Source organism: Passer domesticus, chromosome 3 (assembly GCF_036417665.1).
Source record: "Passer domesticus isolate bPasDom1 chromosome 3, bPasDom1.hap1, whole genome shotgun sequence".
NCBI classification, from domain to species: domain Eukaryota; kingdom Metazoa; phylum Chordata; class Aves; order Passeriformes; family Passeridae; genus Passer; species Passer domesticus.
In genome coordinates, this window is record NC_087476.1 from 114,399,115 (window position 1) to 114,421,272 (window position 22,158).

Here is a 22,158-nt window from a genome sequence, read left to right on the forward strand (position 1 = left end):
CGGCGGCGGAGGCTGTTGCTAGGCAGGCCGGCGCGCCTGGCCCAATGGGAGCGGGGCGCTGCGGCCGGGCCCGGGCGCAGGCGGCGGCGGCGGCGGCGGCGGGCGCGGAGCGGCTGGGGGCCGGCGCTCACCATGCCCTACAAGCTGAAGAAGGAGAAGGTGCGGCCCCGGGGGCGGCGGCGGCGGCGCCGGGGGAGCTCCGGCGCGCGGGGCGCGGCGGCCGACGGCTCGCTCCCGCCGCCCCTCCCCGGCGCGGCCTTCCCTGGGCTCAGCCCTCGGGCGGGGGCGCGCACGGGGCTGTGGCCGGCAGGGGGCGGGGGCGCGGGCGCGCTCCCGCGGCGGGCGGGTCGGGTGGCGCAGGAGGGCGGCGGGGGCGCGCGCGGGCCCGGGGGAGGCGGGCGGGCGGGAGGGGGCGAGGGGCGGCCGGCGGTGCCTCCGTGCGAGCCCGGCCCGGCCCGGCCCGGCCCGCCCTGCGCGCTCCGCCGGCCGCGGGGATGCTCCCGGCGGGGGAGGTACGGCCGCACCCACGCCCCGGCCCCGCTGCTCCCGCCGCCGGCGGGGTGAGGGCCCGGATCCGCCTCTGCCGCCGCCTCGGGCGGCTGGGCCGGGGCTGTGGGCGCCCTGGCACCGCGTATCTGCGACGAGGCCGCGCCCCGGGGAAGGGCTGGGTGGGCACAGGGCGCTGTCCCCCGCGGGTGCCCCGCCGGGGTCAGCCCGCGGTGAGCGGGCGGGAGATGCCGGCATCGCTCCGGGGCCCGGCCTCGCCCTGCGCGTCCGCCGCCGCGGGAGCGTGCGGGATGCCGTTCCCAGCGAGAAAGGGCTGGGAGTGGCTGTCCGGAGCAGGGCCGTGCTGTGTGGCAGCACACACCTGAGCTCTGCAGAGAGGTGCTGAAATTCTGAACAAGGCGGAGTTTTCTCTGAATGTGTTCTCGTCCTTTCAGGAGTCTCCAAAGTCTACCAAAAGCACCACAAAGCCTGGCAGCGGCAGCAGCGGCAGCAGCAGCAGCAGCAGTAGCGGGAAGGATGGTGGGGCAGAGAATTCAGAAGAGGTAAGGCTTTCACCTTGGGTACAGCAGTGTGCCTGTGCAAACTCTTATTTGGGGAGGAATTAAATCTTTCGTTTTAGCTGCTTCAAGCTGTTCCACCAGATAACACATGTCACCAGGATCTTGAGAAGTCGGAGAAGGAAAATTGGCCCGAAGGGAACAATGACTGTGGATGAGACCGGATGAGTCTCATACCCTACAGACCTGCAGAAAGACATTTGGCACAAAGCTGAGGGCGAGTGGTGCTCACAGAGGTGGGCAGGGCATGGCAAAGTTGGCTGCAGAAAGGGACACGCCATGATTATCAAGGAGGTGGAAGGCTGGCAGATGGGAGCAGCCTCCTTGCTCCTGTCAGAGCAAAGTGCCATGAACTCCGTTGTCACTTTGTGTCAGAGTGGGAGAGTAGTGAGAAGCAATAGGAAAAGATCTGTTCTTCTGAGGCATTTTCTGGAGGAGTGAGATTAGGAAGTAATGGATAGGAACACTTAAAAGAATGAACTGCTAGAGATTAAATGGCTCTCCTTTGATATAACAGCCTTTTTGCTGAATGCAGCATTCCTCACAAGAAGGCACAGTCTGTATTCCCAGATGTGCAGTCTCACTCTCAGTTTGGATGTTGCCAGGGTAGATACATTAGAATGGCCTCAGCAGAATATGATAGTATGGTAAGCTGTCCTTAGAATTAGCACAAAGTTGTGGAAGTTTTCTGGTAGCCCTGATTTTGTCTGGCATTCAGGCAGTGGCTGTGGAATTTGAGAATTGTCTCAGAAGGATGTTATACACATCTGAGGAAGCATGCATGTGTGTGTGGCTTATTTATTTTAATGCTGCAATTTGGCAAACAAGCTATGCCACTTCTACATCCATAGAAGCTTGTGTGCTCTAGTTTTGTTTGGAACACATTGTGCATGGGAGAGATGTAGGGCTAATCAAGACTAGAAAGAAATGTGTAGTACAGTGGCATGGCTGTGGTCAGTGTTATTTTAGGGTCTACTCCAAAGCATAGATCTGCATTGCAGAGCCTCAGAAAATAAACCTACTACAAGCCACTCAGTTTTGTGCTCCTGCCATGTGTGCCTTGGAGCAGGCAGCAGTTTTGTAGATCCTCCCTCCTGGCCTTTTCCTCTCTCTGTTTTGTTTTGTGTATGCAGCTGAAAACAGCTTGGTGGGAGAGCTGCCTGCAGACTCAGAGGAAGTGAGAGAGCTCCTGTGTTGGCATTATGGGGTCAGACTTACCTTTTGTTTATGTGGAACTCTTTGCTGAGTTCACAGCTCTGGAAAGGTGTAGGAAAGTCTGGGTCTTGCAGTGGATGGCCAGCAAAGGAGGTCACTCTGATGTGTCCATCCAAATCAGCAGTGGCTGTGGCACTGCTCTGCTGGCTGCAAGTGGTGCAGTAAGAAGGGAAGAATGTCACAGGTGACAAGCTTCCTTTTGTGACCTGAAATGGCATGTAATATTTGCCTGGGTGCAGGAGAAACTTAGAAGTGATGTGTCTAAAATTCCCTCCCACAAAACACACCTAGCCACTTCCTCATACTCCAGACAAAATCCAGCCCTCCTTTAAGATGGAAAGCTGCGTCTCCTTTGATCATAGGAACAGAGAGCAGAGCAGAAAGGAGACACTTCTGCAGTGTGTACTGCCACAGGTCTCTTCCTTTCTCTGTTGAGTCTGCAGTGAAGTTTGTTCCCTCTTGGTGCTTTCCTGTCTCTGGAGTACTCTGATGCAGAATGGAGGACAGCTCTTTGGTTGATAAGAAGAAATGTATACCAGTTTGAATGCGATTTTCTTGCTCTTCAGGAAACACAGAAAGGTATTTTGACTTTCACAATGTGTGAAGAATTAGGTAATGTGTGCTGGGAGCAAAACTCCTTATGTCAGAAGCAAGAGGTGGTTTGACTTGTGAAACGCTGGGAGTGGTGTTGTCTGGTGGGGTTGATGGGCTGAGCCCAACCTGGGTACCTCTGCTGCCATTGTGAGAGTTTCATGCCCTGTGAATTCCCTTGTGGAGTTATGGTTGGTTGGTTGCCTGCTCTAGGGTGAAAATTGGGTGCACTAAAGAGATCTTTCCTTTTTCTTCATATCTCAGTAGATGCTTAATGGGCTTGCAGCAGGGGAGCAGCATGTGGGCAGCCCTCTTCCAGCTTGTGCTTTTCTCTCTCACACCATGCTCCATGGAGCAGGGGAAAGAACCAACTTTAATTTACCCTGGTACCAGAAAGTTATGACTTGTTTTGTCTTGTCTAGCTGGTGGGATGAGTAAAGCTTGTTGCAGAGCAGCTCTGTTTTGATGGATCTGGGCAAATGCAGTGGACAAAGAGCTCCTATGGGGATCTCTGTGGAGGGAGATGAAGAGAGTAGGAGCCAGTCCAGAACCCCCTAAGCAAAGTGCTTTGTTCTCTGCAGCAAAGGAGCTTTTAGTGGAGCTGATCTGGAAGGGCAGATATGTGGAAAAGCAGGCACATCCACAAGGGAAGACAAGTGTTGGATTCTCTATTAAGTACAGGGGTACTGCAGTGCTCTTAGTTTTACTCCAAGATGAGCATCTCTCTGATGTGAATAGCCAGCAGAGCTTGGCCAGCCCCTGGCTTTGAGGGGGCAGTTTGCTGTGGAAGAGACAAGGAGCAGTGGAGTAAAACATGAGAGCAGGGAGTGGGAAATTAAAGGTATGTTTAATTCAGTCCCTCTGCATGTGAATGCAGAGAATTTTTGTGTAGCTATTTAAGGAGGAAAAAAAAAATAATGTCGGAGACCAAGGCAGCGTTGAATGAGAGGATGAGAAAGAGTTACTCCTCCTGGCCAGAAAGACTGGGAGAGGCAGCTGGGTGGGGAAAAGAGTTAATGACCTGGAAGTGGGAGCAGGCATTAGCAGCAGTAAAGATGGGAGTTGCTCTGCAGCCTCAAGGGCAGCTTGGAGCCTTGCTGATGAGATTTGCAGCTCTGGGAGAGGGTGTATCTTTTAGTGAGCTGCTGTATTTTCATGTTTTGCACATATCTCCATGGGGCTTGTTACTGCAGTACCTGGAGTTCATTATTCAGAGGCAGGCATTACAGTGTGTTCGTGTTACTTCTGAGGCAGAGAGCCTCATTTTAATGGGGAAGCTGTGTAACAGCAGACAAAGAGAGCAGGTACTGACTTGAGGGATGGGAAGGGAAGAGTCATCTGAGGAGGAGGAGCTGAGAGCAGATCTGGGCTGGGCAGCTTAGCAAGCAGGGGATGCTCGAGGGACCAGTGAGGCAGAAAGGACTTCCCGAGTGTCAATGCACCCAGCTGCAGTAGGAGTGCCTGCAGAGGTGAGGTCATGCACGGCTAGGGGAGAGCAGGAGGAGCTAGCACAGCTCAGGGTGGCTGGGGGAAGAGCATCTCTGTTCTCTGGGGTGAAGAGGAAAGGCACAGAGCAAGCTCAGGGCCTGAGGCTCCTTGACTTGTGCAGGCAAGTTCCTAACTAGGAGGGGAGGTGGTGGGAACCAGTGGGGAGGAAGTGCTCTGGAGGCAGGGAGCCTGTGTGCAGGAGTTCTAATTCAGTTTAATTTAGGGGTGGCCTATCCTGTTGGCACAAAGAGCTGCTCCACTGCAGTGGGGGAAGTGGGGCTACCCCTCTGTGCTTGGTGCTATTCTCTGGTCACTTCAGCATGTTCAGTGTAACAGCCACAGCAAAAGCCAACAAGCTGTTGGCTTTGTCATGGTGTGTGAGCTCTGCTTGTCAGGAGGGGGCTGAGCCTGCTCAGGTAGAGAGGTGCCTGCAGCCATAGAGCAGTTGGCTGGTGTTGGTGTCAGAGAAAGAGTCTGAACATGAAGAGAAAAGCTTTCAGGTTCAGTAGTCTGCTGTGTTTTCAGGGATGGAAACTTCAGAGAAGTGTTAGGAAACTTAAAATAAGCCTCTACTGATTCATGTGCCAAGGTAGGAGGTGTTGAAGGCAGCAGGACAGCAGGCCTGCCACAGGAAGCACCTTCTGAAAGCAGGGATTCAACTTGATCCCAGAAAGTGCCTGTACAAGCAGCCCCTCATAAACCCTCTGAGCACTGCAGCATATTTCTGACCTCTCCAACCATCAGGTTTTCCCTAGCAATCTCAGCTGTGGGACTTCTGCATGTGCATGACTGTTTTTCAAGTAGCTGGCAGCTGAACCTGAAACTATGTTTTGTCTTTCTTCATGCAAGATGTTGAAGACTGTGGACTGTTGAAGGCTGGTGGACTTTTCCAGCCCCCTGATGCAGCGTGTTCACATGCAGTAAACACACCATACTCTGAACATTTGCCTGTGGTGTTTTTGGGTGGGTGAGGAGTACACAGGCATGTCCTAAAACCTAGGAGTGCCCATGTGTCCTGCTTCCTTCAGTGTTACCTGGGAGGCCACCAGTGCATCTCCTGCTTCTCTCTCTACCATCTTTGCTCTGTGGTGGCTCAGCATTCAGATTTTTCCCTTCTTCCCTGCGGAAGGAGAGTGATGCAGAGTTGAGGATTCCCAAAGGCATCTGGACAATATTTTGAGTGGCTCACACTGCCCTGATACCCAAATATTCAGGGTGAGGAATGAACTTTTCAGTCTTGGAGGCTGGCCAGCAAGGCTTTGTCTTGGCTTCACTGAGCAGAGACTGCTCTTTAGGATAAGTTGCCTCCAGTTTGTAGTCTGGGCCTGCTTTGTTTGGCAGACACTGCAGTTTTTATCACAAGCTCATCTGGCTGCGTCCTCTCATCATGGGACAATGCTACTCCGTGAAGGGAATTGAAACACATGTAAACTATAGAGAGTTCAGATCTTGTTGTCTTCCCCCCACCTTGGCTTGGAGCTGAGCTTGAAACAGAACCACTCAAGATTTCCTTCAAACAGAGCCAGACCAGAAACAAATTTTTTCAGATTTCTCATTCAAAGTAATGGCTTGGCAAAAAAATTGATGTTTTGCCTTGGGCCCTGTTGTCTACAGAGAGTCTTTATACTTGCTGTACAGATCTCAGTCTGTACAGCAACATCTCCCTGTAGACAGCTTTCCCTGTTCCTACTTTGCTGCCTTCCACATGCTGCAGGTACAGTAACTCTTGCTCTTGCACTGCAGTGTTGTGCTGCACCTCTTTGGAAACCAGTTCAGGGAAAGGACTGTGCAGGGTAGTTGCAGCTCAGCCTGGAACAGAGTGGCCCTCTGGAGGGTGGTGAGCTCTGCTGAGCTCCTGCACTCCTTTGAAACACTGCTGGTCACTGTTCTGGTGAGGTCTGCATTCATACCACTGTGCCCTATGTGGCAGCTGAGAATTATGGGGAAAGAAGGAGGTGATGTCCAAGAATTTCACTCCCTCTGCTCCCCATCCATTGTGCTGTTCTTGCTGTATCCTAAACAGGTTCATCCTGCAGCTCCTTGGCTTCGTGTACCAGCAGGAAGGAGGTGGCTCATGCAGCACAGCCAGGGTAGGCTGGGTGCTGGTTCCAGCTAATCCCTCTGCTTCCTGGCAGGATGTTGCCCTCCTTTGTCTGAGTTTTACACAGGTTGGGTCAGTGTGAAATTCAAGGGTTAGTTATTGAGTCATTATGGTCCAAGTGGGACTTGAACCAGGAGAGCTTCAGCAAGGTCAGAAGAGAGCTGAGCTGAGCAAACACTGGCTTGAGTTTCTGGTCACATGCTAAACAGGAGAAAGTGCCTCTGTGAGTGCAGTGAAACAAGAGTGCAGTGGGAGAGGAGAATGCAGGCAGACAGTTTGTGTGGCTGAAAGGAGTGATGTGGGAAAAGCCCATCTACAGAATTCCAGACAGCAGTGAGGCAGAGATGGGAGATGGCAGCCAGGATGGGTTGGGAGAGCCCACAGCCTGGGATCTAAGGCTGTTTGTATGTATGATCCATGTGGTTTATAGCTACTCCTGGGCCATGAATGCAGCAATGATTGTAGTGGGCCTCACTATTGCCTTTCCAAGGCCTTTAAATGTCTGCTGTGTAATGCATGCTTTGCTTTTTCACAAGTGATTCCCTGCACAAGGATAAGAAAACAAATTTCTGGTTTTCTAAACTTGCTTTTTGTGTGTTGTACAGAGTGCTGCAGGGACAGCAGCATGCTGAGATTTCTGTATGGACCACAGGAAATTCTTATTTCTGCTTCATGTAATTTTGTCACAAGATGTGACTTTGCTTTCCATGTCCATAGCACTGGCTGTGCTGAGAGGCTCTGGTGTCTTTGTGGTACCTTGCAGACATGAGTAAAACTGATGTTCACTTTGCAGGTGTCCTGCAAAGGCAACCAGCAGCTCTAGAGCTGGTGAGATGCAGCTCAACTGCAAGGCAACAGTGAAAAACCTGCCTGGTTCTTCATTCCAAGGAGAAGCTGATGGTGTCTGCTTACAAGGCTTGTAGGTAAAAGCTTCTGAGTTGTTTCACTCTTTTCTCCCTCAGCAGGCCCAGCAGCCTCAGCAGCAGCCTCAGCAGCCACAGCAGCAGCCACAACAGCAGCCAACTTCAAACAAGCGGCCCAGTAACAGCGCTCCCCCCCCAACCCAGCTGAACAAAATCAAGTACTCAGGGGGACCCCAGATCGTGAAGAAGGAGCGCCGGCACAGCTCTTCCCGTTTCAATCTGAGCAAAAACAGGGAGCTGCAAAAACTCCCAGCCCTCAAAGGTAAAGAGGCAGTGGGGTGGAAGTGACCTGCATGACAAGCTGCAGTTTCTCCAGGCAGAGTGCAGTGGTGTAAGGGCTCTTCCCAAAGCACCCCTTCCAGTGTCCAGCTAGATACTGGGGCAGTGCAGCAAGGATTGTTCTAGGAAAGGTGCTTGGCTTGTTAGCACGTCCAGAATTGATGGATGGTCTAAAATAATCAGAATATTCTCAATGCAAACTTCATAGTTACCTTCCCAGTTGAGGTATTTAAACCTGCTTCCGTGTCCTGAGGATTGCCTCAGATTCTTCAGCAGGTTGTGCAGGAAGATGGTAAAGTACAGACTTTGGTGCAGACTGTCCTTGGTTCCTACATCCACCCATTCTGGGGAAGGAGCAGGCTTCCTCCTCATTGTGTTTCCATTGCAAATTACGATAGTGCAATTGAACCTGTCCACATTAGGGCAGCTTGGTATTAGCACTTAGTGTACATTATGTTGCAATTAAACATGAATATGGACAAGGAGAAAGCATTTTCAGCAGTCATTGAGGCAGAGCCATTGCTTGGTGTTGCTCACAGACACAGATAAGCCTTTGGGGAAGGCCAAGGCACTGTGTAGTTTCCAGTTGTATCAAAAAGAGAATCTGTTAATGTGCAGCTCCTGCCACCCTGGCCCCTCTCTTCCACCCTATTCTCTGGCAGGAGGGTTGGGCTGCAGTGTGTGCTGCCCAGCTCCCTTTGTGTCTCTGGGGTGCAGGACATGGCTGTCACTGGTCTGTGATGGGAGCTGGTTGAGTTCCTTTTCATGTACTCTGTACATGGAAGAGATCAATGCTTATCAGGTTAGAAACTGCTCCCACATTTGAAGTCCCCTCATGGGATAGTTGCTTCAGAGGCCTGGCAGCCTCTCTGCCTGCCTTGTCCCATGTCCATAGCAGAGATAACACTATGGGATAACACTGCCTCCCCCTCTTCCCCTCCAGCAGTTCAAGGGCAGTGTGACAGGGGAGGGGGAAACCACAGGGAGCAAACCACAGTGCTACCTGGGTAAGCCAGGAAGATGCCTGCCTGTCCCCATGGACAGATGTCCCTGCTTTCTCTGACAGATGCTCCTCCACACGAACGAGAAGAGCTTTTCATCCAGAAGCTGCGGCAGTGCTGCGTTCTTTTTGACTTCATCTCTGACCCCCTCAGTGACCTGAAGTTCAAGGAGGTGAAGCGAGCAGGTCTCAATGAGATGGTGGAATACATCACACACAACCGGGATGTTGTCACCGAGGCCATCTACCCTGAAGCTGTTATCATGGTAGGGCACGGAGCCAGCGTTTGTGTGGCTTGTGTGCCAAAGAAATAGGGAAGTGTGGGAGGAGGAGGGGATGGGGATTTGTCAGAGAGGAGTGTGACCCCAGTCCTAACCATTCCTGATGTACCCACCTCCAGAAAGAGAAGTGTGTGTGGGGGTGGTGGTAGTGTCAGTGCCTGCTGTAGGGAGAGGTGGGAACTCTTGTCTCTGGCACTCTGGGGAGGTCCTGTGCAGACTGTAGCCCTGCAGCCTGCAGGAAGGGATCAGCGTGTGGGCACAGCTGTGACAAATCACAGTGTGTCACTGCAGTGAAGGATTTGCTGTATGGAGGACCATCATGAGGTGTCAGAATGTCATTCATGCAATTTTTTCACTCACCTCAGTTTTCAGTGAACCTCTTCCGGACACTCCCACCATCGTCCAATCCCACAGGAGCAGAATTTGATCCTGAAGAAGATGAGCCTACATTAGAGGCTGCCTGGCCACACCTTCAGGTGAGGAGAGGTGGGGGGTATAGATCTGGTGAATTTATCTCCATGAAGTTAAGAATCCATGTAGAGGCTGCCAGCCCTGCCAGTGCTGCTTCACCGGCCTGCAAGGGTTGCTGTGGAAAGGCCAGGCCTGCCACCCAGGGGTCAGAGGTGCCTCTTAGCTAGTGCAGGAAGCAAGGGTGTCCTGGGAACTGGCTGATGCCTGTATGCAACCTTCACCTGCAGATGGCTTTAGACAGACTAGGTAAAAAGGGTTAGGAGAGTGCCAAGTGAGCATGGTTTAGCAGAGCTCAGCAGTGGAAGTCAGGAGGAAAGCTCAAGGCACTTGCACGGGGATGTGTTGTCAAGCAGACAAAGGCAGAAGAAGAGGCAGGTACTGCAGAATGAAGCAGAAAATACAGAGAAGAAATAAGGTGTCATTCTGCAGCAGTGGTTAATCACTTCTCTCTGCTCCAGTTGACATAGGGATGTGAGCATTGTTAGAAATAGCGTGTCTTCAGCACCAGAGTGCTGTGAATGCAAGGCAGCTTTTGTTTCTCAGAATTGAGTCAGAAGCAGCCAGCATGGATTTGGGGCAACTGATTGCTGAGCTTTTTGGTCAGCATCTCAGTTGTTTCTTTACTGCTGTCCTTGGCAGGTACACCCTAGCTGTAGATGCATGATTCTATCATTCGTTCAATTCCAAAGTCAGACCTTTCAAATGCATTGATCTTGTTTGGCCTGGTGGCCCCTCAGAACCACTGGGAGGGATGAGAGTGGACTCAGTCCTCTCAGAGAACAGCAGGACCAGAAGCTGATGTTTCAGCACTGACAGCCCTCTTAAAGCAAGCAGCCCTTTGTTTTCCAAGTGGGACACAGCGTGCAGCTCTCCTGGCTTAGTGAGGCCAAGCCAACCTTGAGTCAGTACCCAGGAGGCAGAGGACACTGCATGTTTTTTTGGGGTCTGTTTCAGTTTTCTGCTCTTCTGTTATTCCTTGGCATGTCTCAAGGGCATCCAGTGAGTCTGAGCCTTTGCCGTCTCTGGAGATTTCTGATCTCTGTAGGGATGTGTGCTGAAGACAGGGGAAGAGTTTCCCAGGCCTAATGTCTTAATCTGAGTAGGTGGATGTTATCTTTGGGAGGTGGTGAGATCTCACTCAGATTTGGGCAGTTATGTGCCACCAGAGACCCCTGCCCATTAAAGCAAGGGCAGCTGAGCTGATCCCAGTGGGTAAGGAAACACTGGGTTTTATGCTCCTCTTTGGGCTTCCTGGCTTTTCCCTGAATCCTTAAGGAGAAGGAGAACATAAAATCTGAAGTAAACACTGGTGAGAGGACAGGGAGGTTTCTAAGTAATCTCTCCTTTTCCCCCAACAGCTGGTGTACGAGTTCTTCCTCAGGTTCCTGGAGTCGCCTGACTTTCAACCAAATGTAGCCAAGAAATACATTGACCAGAAGTTTGTGCTATCTGTAAGTAATTGCTGCCACTGAGCACCACCTTTATGAAGAATGTGCAGCAGATTTTGCTGCTTGATGATGTGACTTTTCTTTTTTTGTCCTGAATGAGCAGAGAATTTTCTGTGCAGGGCAAGACTGTGTGAGCTGTAGTCACTGGGACTCCTAACTCATTGTACAGATGGAGAGGGGCACGGGGGCCTTGCAGGGGAAAGCTGGGGATGTGCAGCTTTGTAGAATGTGCAGGCCATCCCTGTGCTTCTGAAGGTGAAAGAAAGGATGATGGCTCCAGCTTGTGACTAGGAGGTCACATGTTTCAGGGAAATGACCACTGTGCTCAGGGTGCTGAAGGCAACACTCAACTGAAAGAGCTGTTTTTGCCAAACAGGAGCAAACAGGAGCAGTGCCCAGTGTTGCTGGTAGCTTTGCCCAGATGGGCAGGATGCAGGCACTGACTGAATTTCTCTTCCCACAGCTGCTGGATCTCTTTGACAGTGAAGACCCCAGAGAACGAGACTTCCTAAAAACTATTCTGCACAGGATCTATGGGAAGTTCCTGGGTCTGAGAGCATATGTGAGGAGACAGATCAATAATATATTTTACAGGTGAAATCTTTCTTACTACCATTCAGACTCCCTGTCTCCAGCATTTTTCCTTCCTCTTGCTTATCAAACTGTATCCAGCATTTGGCAATGACTTCTCATCCTTCTCTTTAGGTTCATCTATGAAACAGAACACCACAATGGGATTGCAGAGCTACTGGAGATCCTGGGAAGGTAAGGCCACTTTTGGGAGTCCCAGAGGGCCCATAGTGAGAGTGGCCTCCCAGCCCAGAGTGCTGTCTGAAAAGGCAGTGCCTTCCTTCAGCAGTCCTTGCAGGAGGCACCTCTTCCAGAGAATCTCTCTGACAGGGCATAAAGTACTCCCCAGCGTGCTGATAAATACAGTGGTAGCCTTCCCCTCCCCAGATCTGTCTCCTGTTCTTTAGAGTCTGAGTCCAGTCACACTTGCTATCTTGCCTCAGCAGGCAGTGACGGAGCAGAGCTCCTCACAGCTCTCAGAAGCCTTAGCAATGGGCAGCCTTCTCCTGGGTTTCAGCTTCCCTTCTGTTTGTGGCCCTGTTGTGCTGCCATCCTCCTGTTCTGTAATGCACAAGACTCAAGCACTGAGCTGCTTCAGTGCTGGCCTTCCCTAGAGGTTCTGCCTAAGTGTGTGTGGGCTCAGTCTGGCAGGGACAGAGCAGAGTCCAGGCTCCATCAGAGGCATTTCCCTGTGGTGCCTGCCAAGAACACTCTTGCTGAGCTCAATGTGCAGGCTGGGCTGCAGTGAGCATGCTTTTAGTGGGTGCTTCCTCAAGGGGCTGCTGAGAGGCACTGTATTTCTGCTGGGTCAAAATTTTAACAAGACTCTTGTTTCTTCTCAGCATAATCAATGGGTTTGCTTTGCCTCTGAAGGAAGAGCACAAGATGTTCCTCATCAGGGTGTTGTTACCACTGCACAAAGTGAAGTCTCTCAGTGTGTACCATCCACAGGTGAGAAGTGTTACAAGTTCAAGGGCAGATTGGGATTTTGCAAAAGCTTACAGCTGTTAAAAGCACTATGTATTTATATTAGTTTATAAGCTAATTGTTTATAGCTATCCACCAAGCCACATAGTACAAAGTTCCTGCTGTGAGATGTTCTGGGCTCTGCACTAGTCCCATACTATACTGATTCTTCCATTCTTGTGCTGTCTGGGCCTGTGCCACTTGATTATAGGAAAGAATCCTGACATTTCCCAGTGTCTTAATGCTGTGGCTTGCTTTGTCTTTCTGTACTAGAAGCTTGTGAAATATTGGGGGCCTGTTGAAACCAGAGAGGTAAATTTCCTAGCTGCAGTCATCAGCCTGTGCATGTGGTGTATCAGCTATTAGTCACCACTGAGATATGTGGAGAAGTTGGCTTGCTAGTCTGCTAGATCAGTTTAGAGATTAATTTCTTCCAATTTTGAGTACATAACAGAAGAATAGAGAAGATGAGAACTTGGGATAGGAAGTTAAAAAATACAGGTAGAGATGTCTTTTCTCTGCCCTGTTTCTGTGGGGCAGGGCTTTGTGTCTGTCAGGTTTGTTCTTCCCCATTGTGTGCAGCTGTGCTTTCATCTGAACGTATTGGCTGTGGACTGCTCTGGGTGACTGAAGTTTTGTCCTTTAAATTACACAAATGTCCTGACCTCAGACCCTGCCTGCTTGGTCTTAAAGTCTTCACTTGCCATCAGTAAACTGGATTTGTTTAGAGCTGCAACATAATGGGCATGGTGTTACTTCCAGCCTAGGAGGTGGAAGCACTTAGTCTTGAGGAAGCTCTAATCTTGCCTTTTTTTTTTTTTTTCCTACAGCTGGCATACTGTGTTGTACAGTTCTTGGAGAAAGACAGCAGCTTGACAGAGCCAGTGAGTAATCTTGCTTCTCTTCTGTGTGACAGTCAAATCCCAAAAAGCTTCACAGCTTCCTTAGAGCAGCCTTTTTTCACCCTTGCTGTAAAGAAGCTGGGAGTCATAGGTATTGTTTACTGGGTTTGCCTGGCTCCCTGGGTGGAGAAGGGGCTGTACTGCTCATGTGCAAGCCTGTAGCATTCTCCCTGAAAGCTTCAGGAAGGTGGGCTGTAATCTTCCTTTATGCTTCAGATCTTGGTGTAGCAGAAGGAACAGGATACCAAGCTGTTCTTCTAGACCAGAGCTTCTGGCTAATGAGAGATACTGCAGAGACAAAATACATGACCATCTGATGGAACCAGAGCTTGTGGGAGCCCTGAAATAGTAAGAGCTCCTCCAGACTGCTGGAGTTGGCTTCAGAATTATGGGGATGAGGTTAGCAGCTTGGGACACAACATCTACTTAGGCATGCCACTGTTCCTTCCTGAAAGTATTCTCCTTCCAGCTTTAGCATCAGTTTGCTACTTTTGTAGAGGTAAGCCACATTGTAGACACATTTACCTTCAGGATTTAGTGCTGGGAAACAGCAGGTTCTAAAATGTGAGCAGTGTAAATGGTGACCTCACATATTCTAGTTACTGTCTGCATGAACCTGCAGTGTTAACCAGGCTAAATGCCAGCTTGGCAGAGGGTGCAAGAAGGAGACAAGTGTTTCTCCACCCACTGCAGGCCAGGAAATGTCTTCTACAGAGCTGAGCTTCACAGGCTCAAAACAGCAGATGGGCAGAGAACACACACTTCTGTCACTGTAGCAGGGAGCACCAAAAGTGTGAGTGTTTTAATGAGTAATGCTGGCTGAGGTCGTTCTGTTCTTGGCCTCAAACGTGTGTGCCCATGGTGAGCCTGCCTGTGCTGGGTGGAAGCTGGTCAGCTGTTGTCAGCTCTCTGACACCAGCAGTGCTGAAGCAGACCTCTTAGCTTTTCCTTTAAACCTGGGTCCTCCATTTCCTTTGTTCCCAGAAGCCTGCTCTGAAACAAACTGCTTAAAGTAGCTTCCTGATCATGCTGAGTACTTCCTGTGGCTGACATCCAGTCCTACACCTCCTGCCAAAGCACCTCAAAGGTTGAGGGAGAAGAGAGAAATAGAAATCTGTCAATATTCCCAGGCTTCACTTTGCAGCTTATTCAGGCAGTAAAGCTCTGTAGCTCATCACTTTTTTTCTGGATAACTGTTTAGTGGCTCCTGGATTACAGACCCAGGTCTGGCTTGGTGCTTGTGGAATGTGGAATGACCCAAGTGGAATGACCCGATTTCACTACCTTCAGTGGATGTTGTGTTGTGTTTCAACCAGGCATACCAAGACCATACTGCCACAACTTGGGTTCTGTTGAAGCACCTTCCTTATGAAGGTTTTGAAAAGACCCCCAAGATGCCTGGTGTAACTGAAGTCTGAAGAATTATAGGGCTTGTGCATCAGCAAGTCTGAATGCACAGGGAGATGTTACCAGCAGTGCTGGAAAGAGGCCAGATTACTCCCTGGGTCCACACTTGCCTCAAATGGCCTCCCAGAAGCTTGCTCAGCAAGGCTTGACATGGTAGCTCTTGCCTCAACAGCAGTCTGAAAGACTGTCAGGTGAGCAAGGCCTCAGACGTGCTCAGCAATAGCAAACACAGACTCCAGACACCTCACGCCACCTTAGTTGTAGGTGAAATGACTTCTGAGTCATTGAAGCTAACTCTGGCCTGAATGGCAGACATGAGTAATGACAAACATTGGGGATAATGGACTGCTGGTTTCTCAAGCCTTGAGTTGGCAGAAACATAATGCTCAGATATCTCTAATCCTGCTGTTGCACTGCCCACTACTGTCCCTCTGCTGCTCTGAACCCCCTCTCAAGTGCCTGACTTCAGGATCAGGTAGCTGAAGTACAGAGGTTTGAAATGGAGCTCCTATGGCCGGCTGTGTGTGACTCTGTGTCCACAGAGTAAGCATCTCTTCTTCCAAAGAGTGAAGGTCTGCAGCACCTTGGATCCTGCCTTTATAGGCTAGAAGTAGTCTAGAAGCAGATGGGTAGGACAGGAAGCAGTATTAAAAAATAAATAAATAAAATCTAGTGAGATATAATCCTTCCCTGTTCTTGTAAGCAATAGTTTTACTCAGCCAGCAGCTGCATCTGCATTGTCATTTTTAATTATAAACATTAGGTGTGAACTCCATAAACTTGTCTGTTCCATTCTGGAGTCTGTTTCAACTTTGAGTCTCTACAAAGTCTTGCAAGAATAAGTTCCATAATCCAGTTACTTTTGTGTGAAGTAGTATTTCCTTTCCTTGTCCCAAACCCATCCATTACTTTATTTATTCAGTGCTCCCCAGTATTCAAGCTCTGTAGTGTTTTGAATAATGACTCTTCAGAGACCTTCTCTATAGCATTTCCAGTTTAATTAGTTGAATTTCTATGGTTACTTTGCACTGTCTGCCAGCTGCTGCCCACTCCAGTTTCACCCTTCTGTGTTAAGCTGTGATGGGGGATAAGAAATGATTGTAAGCTTTGTGCTTGTAATAAGAAATTGTAGCAGCCTAGGCAGAGCTGCTGCCATGAGTGTAACTTTGCAGAGTTTGGGCTTTTTTCTTCTTTCTTCACTGGTCACCTGTCCTGACTTACTGAGAGTGTCTATTCTGTTACTTCCTCCCCTCTTGCCGTTGTGACCAGACACTTAAAAATTTATTTCGCAGCTGGTGTTGACTTTGAGCCTCTAAGTGTCTCTGTACTCTTCCCACTCAGGTGATTGTGGGGTTGCTGAAGTTCTGGCCGAAAACTCACAGTCCCAAAGAGGTGATGTTTTTAAATGAGCTGGAGGAGATCCTGGATGTGATTGAGCCATCTGAGTTTGTGAAAGTTATGGAGCCATTGTTCAGGCAGCTGGCCAAATGTGTCTCCAGCCCACACTTCCAGGTAGGTTGCAGCTCAGGGAGGAGATTGAGCATTGACTTATAATCCACTTGGCATGTGAGGGTGACACCACAGTTTTGGGCTTGTATCTGGCACGTGGAGGTGTGACCAGGGCAAGTATTGGGGTGACACGTGGTGGGAAGCAGTGAGAATCCTCAGCACAACCACAGCGTGAGCTCATCCAAAGAGAAAACAGAGCAGATCTGTGGAGCCTCTCCTGCTGCTCTGTGCTGTTCAGCACTGTATTGCAGCAGGCTGGGGCTGGAGCACAGGTGCTCTGCCACCTCCTGTTCTGGCTAGCAGGGACAGAGGAGATGCATCCAGGGTCACCCTGCTGAAGTAAAACCGAGCACTCTGCAGTATTGGAGAGAGGCCAACCAAAGACACTGTGCTGGGAAAGTCGTTTGTTTTATTCTGGCACAGGTAGTAAAGAGTGAGGTATACTGGAGAAGTGCTGGAGTCTGTTTCTTCCTTGTTTCCACTGAAGGGAAACTGGCTGTGATAGCTGGGTAATGTCATCTCTGTGGATGGTTGTCCTAAGGGTGGTGGGACCTGCTAGTAGCTCCCAGCAGGTATTCTTCACTCACTGTTTTAGACTGCCATGAAGAGTGCCCAGGAAGAAGAGAGCTTGCTGGTCAAACACATGGTTGGCCCAGGTATAGGTGGAGTGTTAAAGAAAAAATGACTCAGTCATCTCCCAGTGAGAGTGACTGCATGGTGAGGCAGGCTGGCTTCAGTTTGTCTTTTGGTATAGAGAGGTACAAAGTCATGTGTTTACAAGGCAAAAAAAGGTCAGTCTAGGTCACACATGTATGTAAAAAAATCAGTTTTGTGTAAAGGTCTAGGGGAGCATGATGGAAACCAGCTGGACATGGATTACTGGTGTAGTGGTGGGACTAATGTGACCTTTGGGTGTGGAGGCAGCTACCAGAAGGAACTAAGGAGCTTAAATAAAGTAGGGTAAAGGCTAGAGGAGAGACATCCTGTACTTGATAGCAGCCCTCATCTGCTGCCAAACTCTGAAGAACAATACTGAGAAACCTGGAGAAGGTGCAAACACTTTAGAGCCTAAGAGAATTAACCCCAAAGGCATCTCATACAGTCAGGCTGAGCAGTCGACAGCTTGTCTGAAGAGCAAAATTAGGAACTGGCTTCTTGGTGAGTCTGAGCACCTTGGTGGGAATGAGTTTTCTCTGAATGGATTGTGTGTTAATCTAGCAGAAAAAAGCTTAACCAGATCTTGAAAACCAAAAGCTGGGTAAGTGAACACAAAGTGAGTTTCCTTTCATTTACTTGTGTGGAATATTAAGGGGATATAGCAAGTTCTACATTATCTGAAATGCAAAACTGAGTCTGGATGTCTCTTTTTCTAGGTTTTTAGGCCATTCTCAAGCTAGCACTAAATGCAGAAATTAGCCTGCATTGCTGTCACTGTGTGGAAACTTGTTTGACTTGTTTGTCTTGTTAGAGCAGGAAGGCTGCCCCAAGATTTTCCATATTTTCACCTTTACTAAATCAGGGAGTTGAATTGTGGGACTGGTGACTGAAGCATGCTTCAAAGCCCTGAGAGACTCTGTTGTGGAAAAGCCAGGGAGGAATGGAACTTTACAGAGGACAGTCTGTAAATGAAGAAGGCTTGGAGCTAATCTGAATTGGGACCTGTAGTAGATGACATTACTGTCCTTAAGTATGTAAAGGGTGTTGGAATCATCAGTATATTGACAGTAGGGTTGTCTGTTCAAGAACATGAGGTTTGTCCCAGAAAAGTGAGAAAAAGTGAGAAGAAGTGTCTAAGGCAAAGGATGAATGGCCTCATAGAAGTTCATGAAGGTCAGCCCTGTGCTGTGGGGAAGCACGTGGGCTCCTTGGCTGGGTGGTGGCTTCCCTTGCACCACGGGTGTTACTGCAAGGAGCCTCTTCAAGGATGCCTTTCTCTCCCGCTGCAGGTGGCAGAGCGAGCGCTGTACTATTGGAACAATGAATATATCATGAGCCTGATCAGCGATAACGCAGCCAAAATCCTCCCAATCATGTTTCCAGCCCTCTACAAGAACTCCAAGAGTCATTGGAACAAGTAGGTCTTTCCCCCATGCTCTGACACTTGCTGGATTGTTTGACCCACTGGCAGTCTTGGGGCATGCTGCTGCAGTGCAGCAATGCATGGTGCTTGGTGGCAGCAGCTGCTGAGACAGGGGGTTGGTGGTGGTATCAGTGTGTATCATGGAAAAAGATGTCCTGAACCCTCTGAGTTTTCTGTCAGCACCTCAGGAAAACCAAAGCCCTTGTGCCCAACAAGTCTGCCAGTGTCCTATTAGAGGAACCCTTCACTGAACAGTCCTGCTGGGTCAGTTCAACTGACTTATTCAGGGAACTATGCCAACAGCATAAGAGAAACCACTCAGCAGGTCTTCCATTTTATTTGATTATGTTCCCTGTTGCTGGTGACTGCCATTGCTTGGGAAGGACTTAGACTGACAGTTCATGGAATAACATTCCTTATAAACATAAAATTGTGACAGGTTAAGGTTTAGGGACTGCCAGTGAAAGTATGTGACTGCAAAAACATATTCAAAGCAATTCAGAGAAGCTCTAATTCCCAGTAAAAGTATCCAGTGTGCAGAGTATGTTTGTTACCCACAGGGGAAGAAGATGGGTTCAGCCTGGTGACTGATCCCAGTAGTTACAATGGAGTCTTCCCTAACTTCTATTCTCAGCTTACTTTCATGCTATTTCTTTATGTTTGGGTGGAGCTTGAGTGACTCTTAGTCATGCATGCCTTTGTTACTGATTGGTGTAAAATCCTCTCACCTTGCTCAGAGGTGTGGTCAATAAAGCACAGAGCATATGAGGGGTGGTCACACTCTATGGTGGGGGATTTTGGGAAGGGGATGTGTGTTAATACAATTGTATTGTAGTGAACTGAGCTCATCCAAGGAGGGTGAATTTGGGAAGGGGATTTATGTTAATACAATTGTGTTGTAGGGAACTGAGCTCATCCAAGGAGGGTGATTTCACCCTGGTTCCTGGCTCAGCCACAAGACACCTCCTATCTCCATGGCTGCCAGGCCCTGTGCAGTTTATCAGCTGCAGAGCACCATGGAGATCCCTCCCTGCCAGGACTCCCAGGGAACTTGGTTGCAGTGTTTCCACTCCGCTCCAGCCTCTGTTCCATCCCCTCAGCAGGGCTGTGGCTGCAGGTTGTGTCTGTGGGGAACCATCCTGGAGCAGGCTTGGAGCATGCCAGCAGCATTCCATCCAGGGAGCAGCAGCTGCATTTTACCCTGTACATCCTGAACTGTTACAGCTTCTGTTAGGATGTGACTATAACTTCTCAGTGTCCTCTAATTTTGCCCCCAGCCATCTCTCCACAGCATGGCAAAGGGCCACAGCACACCAGAGTGGCTTGATTCTGCAAGGGTTGAGGCTCCTGCTTTTACCAGCCTTGGGGCCATTGAGTCTGCATAGAGCTTGATACCTGCCTATCACTAATGTTGCCAGTCTCTCAGAAGTGTGCAGTAGATTTTCCATCTGACTTCTGGCTGCTTGTTAACTAATGTCCCACCCTTTTGTTCTCTGTGACCAGAGAACTTGGCTAATACAGTGCCTGACTCCCTGAGTACAGGAAAAACAGAGAAAGCAGAACTAACTGGGCAGCTGTCCATGTCAAATATTGTCCCCTGCGTCTGATTCCTAGATGCTACTCTGTTTTATGGTTCTCTTATCAATTTCCTTTCTTCTGACTTCTTCATTTAATACCTTACCTAATTAATTCAAGTTTAATTAATTTGATTTAACACACTTCCTTTAGTGAATTAGCTAAAAATTAATTCTAGGGAGGCTGGACAAGTCCAGAGCTCAGAAAAGAGCTTTATGTTCTTGTCTGAAACCCTTCACCTGTTCCATGTCCCTGCAGCAGCCAAGATTCATGATTCTGCTGTTCCTGTCTTTTGTGGTCTGCTTCCCAGTGGTATTGAAGAAGAAGTTCTGAAAGTCTTTTCCTCTTATTTCTCCTTGTCTTTGAGCAACAGCCACATCTTCTCAGGGCAGGTTGAGTACCTCAGATTCTCCTCTTCCTTCACATAGTTCATCTATTTGTTCAGACAGCCTGCTTAAGTCCAGCAGGGTTGCATCTCTCTTTGATATTCCATTTGCAGAGCTGGTAGAAACACAGAGCTTAGTCTGCTGAATCTCATCTTTTGCCTCTGGGTCAGGTATTTCAGAGACAGCTTCAACACTTGTTTTCATTCCTGGGAGAGTCTTTGTCCCATAGGGAGTTCACACAGAGTGCAAGCTATCCATAAATCACTGACACAGAGCTGACTTTTCTTCTGTGATATTCTGTGTGCTGGTTCCCATCTCTTCAGGGCTGCTGCCTGGCTGTGTTTTGGGCAGCTCAGTGGAAAAAGCTCATGACCAAATACTGGCAGCCCAAAAAAGTCATTGTGTATATGTTGTGTGAACAGTGGGAGGCACTAAAACCCCCTCGAAAACAGCCTTGAACAGGTTCCCCTTCATTTCCCACTTCTGACTGCAAGAAATGACCACATGAATGTGTATTTTTGCACCCATTAATCTGACCACAGCAGGCCTGTCCCAGGTTCTTCTCTTTCTTCTCCATCTCTTTCCCCCTGTTGTACAGTTCCTGCTGTGTTTATGGAAGGGATTTTGCCTTGGTAAGAGCTGGGATTGTGTGAGAGTCTTTTGCCACATCACTGTAGAATGAGTTGCTGCTGCTGTGACCTCCTGTCTGTGCTGCAGGTGCCAGCTGAGGTGTAAGAACCTGCCCACCATGACTTGTTCTCCTTTCCTCGTTCCTTTGCAGGACAATTCATGGGCTGATCTACAATGCACTGAAGCTCTTCATGGAGATGAACCAAAAGCTTTTTGATGACTGCACACAGCAATACAAGGCAGAGAAGCAGAAGTGAGTAAGAGGTTTTTGCCAAGAAACTTGAGCTCATCCTAAAGTCTCCTTGGGGTACAGTAACAGATGGTAGATGCCAGTAGGCAGAAGGGAAATGGAAAGGTGGTAAGTAATTCTGTCAAAAAGTAGGATTCCTTAGCCATAACTATCAGTAGGGATGAGGTGTGCCCTGATAAAAACCCTTTCAGTCCTGCTGAAGCAGGTAGCCTAGAAAAGGTTGATAGAGTTTGCTGAGTCATGAGCAAATAGATTGCCACATAGAGAATACTCAGCTTTGTTCTGCCTTGGAAATACTTACCAGTTCATAAATGTTGCAGTGATGTCAGTAGAATCTATTGCTTTAGAAAGGCTTTTCTGAAGAGTTTTGCTGCAGCGGGCATAATGCATCTTTCATGCCACAGGATGCTTTCAATTTTCCAGTGATAAAGATGGAATAATTCCTGCAGTTTCAAAGAGTGAATGGTGGGGATAAAATCTGAGCTCAGCAAGTACCTGTGCCATGATGCTGTAAAGAGGAAAGAACTCCACTTTTTCTGCTGCCTTGTGCTGATTTTGGTGCTTCTGTGGCTTGCCTTGGTGAGCTGAGTCAGTCCAGTAAGCGAGAAGGAAACTTTTTTTTTTTTTTAATCTATTTTCTGCTGACTTAGTGAAATAAAATAGTAAAACAATGCTCCTCATTCCTGGATGAGCCAGGGCTGCTGGTGGGGAGAGCAGAGCTAGTCCTTGCTGGGAGTGTGGAACTCTGGGGTACATTCTCTTGTTTTCTGAAATAGGAGTAAATAACTCAATAATAAATAATTAGTTGATTTATGAATTAGACCTTCAGATGAGTAACCTGCTTATGGAGAAATTCAGTTTTTTTAGGATCTAAAATGGGAGCAAGCAAGTTTTCTTTTTTTCCCGTTCTAGGGCGTTTATGAAGCCCACCAATATCTTTACATACATTTTAAGGCACAGTGACAGTACATTTCCTACAAGATCTGCCTAGTGTTTCCATCAGGAGTTTTCTCTCCCTGTTT

General features: G+C 48.9%; 1 protein-coding gene across 4 annotated transcripts in view; it reads left to right on the forward strand.

The window, feature by feature from the left end:
• Positions 1-22,158, forward strand: part of PPP2R5D (protein phosphatase 2 regulatory subunit B'delta) — a 27,510-nt gene continuing 5,352 nt past the window's right edge. Inside the window, exons 1-13 of one of the 4 annotated variants that reach the window (XM_064415297.1) lie at positions 1-159; positions 942-1,049; positions 7,422-7,644; positions 8,728-8,927; positions 9,308-9,418; positions 10,772-10,864; positions 11,325-11,455; positions 11,567-11,626; positions 12,274-12,382; positions 13,228-13,281; positions 16,048-16,218; positions 18,162-18,289; positions 21,038-21,139. In XM_064415297.1, coding sequence (XP_064271367.1) covers positions 133-159; positions 942-1,049; positions 7,422-7,644; positions 8,728-8,927; positions 9,308-9,418; positions 10,772-10,864; positions 11,325-11,455; positions 11,567-11,626; positions 12,274-12,382; positions 13,228-13,281; positions 16,048-16,218; positions 18,162-18,289; positions 21,038-21,139 — 1,517 coding nt within the window. In that variant the 5' untranslated portion in view covers positions 1-132. Of the gene's footprint in view, positions 160-368; positions 513-941; positions 1,050-7,421; positions 7,645-8,727; positions 8,928-9,307; positions 9,419-10,771; positions 10,865-11,324; positions 11,456-11,566; positions 11,627-12,273; positions 12,383-13,227; positions 13,282-16,047; positions 16,219-18,161; positions 18,290-21,037; positions 21,140-22,158 lie in introns of those variants that run through there. The other 3 variants (XM_064415298.1, XM_064415300.1, XM_064415299.1) reach the window with 3 other exon arrangements.